General features: G+C 64.6%; 1 protein-coding gene across 1 annotated transcript in view; it reads left to right on the forward strand.

Moving 5' to 3' along the window:
• SYNPO (synaptopodin) overlaps window positions 1–1562 on the forward strand; it is a 15723-nt gene that overhangs the window by 10716 nt on the left and 3445 nt on the right. Inside the window, exon 4 of the mRNA XM_085317815.1 lies at window positions 6–1283. Within this exon, the coding sequence (XP_085173941.1) occupies window positions 6–1283 (1278 nt within the window). The remainder of the gene's footprint in view (window positions 1–5; window positions 1284–1562) is intronic.

Below are 1562 nucleotides of genomic sequence, written 5' to 3' on the forward strand. Positions count from 1 at the left end.
GGCAGTACTACGAGGTGCACCTCACCTTGGCAAAACCCAAGCCCGTGAAGAACAGGACGGCCAGGCCGTTCGGGACCCAGGCGTCCGCGGTGAAAAGCCAGCCTGCGGAGCAGCGCCCGGCACCCGAAGTGCCCCCGCCGCCCACCTACGCGGAGACCCTGACCAGCCCCCCGCCGCTCACTCGGGTCCGGTCGCCCCCCGCATACTCAGCACTGTACCCCCCCGGCGAGCAGAAACCTCTCCCCGGCTGCGGAGGCGGCAGCCTGGCCCCCCTACCCAGAACGGGGATCCTCGAGGAGTCTGTTGCCCGGAGAGCCAACAGAAAGTCCATGTTCACTTTTGTCGAGAAGCCAAAGTTGGGCCCGAACCCTGATCTGCTGGATTTGGTCCAGAACGCAGACATCAAGAAGAAGCAGAAGGAGCAGGGAGAGGCCGGTGCCGAGGAAGAGCCGTTCGCGCTCGGAGCGGAAGCTGCCAACTTCCTTGCCGGCAGCGCGGCCAGAGGTGGGCAGCACCTCACACCAGCTGAGGATGCTCCAGCGTGGTCCTCCTGCCTCAAGTCCCCGACTATCCAGCCAAAGCCCAAGRTCAAGCCCAGCCACAACCTCACGGAGGCGCGAGGGAAGGGGGCCGAGCTCTTTGCCAGGAGGCAGTCAAGGATGGAGAAATTCATCATTGAGGCTCCGTCTCAGCCTGACCTGCTGCGGTCCCCATCGCCCACCATGTCTCTGCCTCCCTCCTGGAAGTATGACGCCAGTGCTAGCGTGTCACCCATGGTCTCCAGGCACCCCATCAAGAGTCCCTCTAGGCCCTCCAAAACCCCTCCAGCATCTCTGTATGGGGGGAGCCTGATGGAGAATGAGCTCTCCCAGAAGGAGCTGGAGATCTCCAAGCACCAGCCCTACCAGCTCCAGTCTTCACTCTTCATCCTCTCCCCATCCAAAAGTCCTCTGCGGTCTGTGCCCCGTGGGACGCCGCCGCCCAGGCCTGCGCTTCCCGACGCCTATTCGTACCCGCAGCAGACCTCCTGCCCCACCTCTCCCTTGCCTCCATCCCCCGTCTGGTGTCGCCCCGTGGGGCCCGGTGCCGGCAGGCCCCCCTCTAGCCCGTTCCCTGCAGCAGCTGGGGTGGTGCCCCTGCCCCACGAGGGCCAGCCTGGCCCCGGGGCCCAGACTGACGTGCCCCTCGCCTCCCCRTGCCGCCTGCTGTCACCCAGAGCGAAGGGAGGCTTCCAGGCGCCCAGACCRTCCTACTCCACCAGGAACGCGGGAATCGAGCCGCAGGTGTGGAGACCTTCTTTTTACTACAAGTAGCGGTGTCAAAGAGGAAACACATGCGTTTTAGGCTTCCCTCCGCTGGCCAAGTCCGCTCTAATTGCTCATGGGTGTGCAAAATGCCAAACCAACCAAAAAGAAAGAAAGAAAGAACGTAGCTCGGAGGTTTTCAGGACAATGCCCACGCGCGGGCAGGCCCCCAGCTCCGGCAGGAGTCTCTCCGCCGCGGCGGCGAGTGGGGGTGGGCGCCCCCGTCTCGGCAGCGTAGCCGAAGCCTCAGGGAGCGCG

This window comes from Rhea americana, unplaced genomic scaffold (assembly GCF_003343005.1).
Source record: "Rhea americana isolate MKP2758 unplaced genomic scaffold, rheAme1 scaffold_51, whole genome shotgun sequence".
Classification (NCBI taxonomy): domain Eukaryota; kingdom Metazoa; phylum Chordata; class Aves; order Rheiformes; family Rheidae; genus Rhea; species Rhea americana.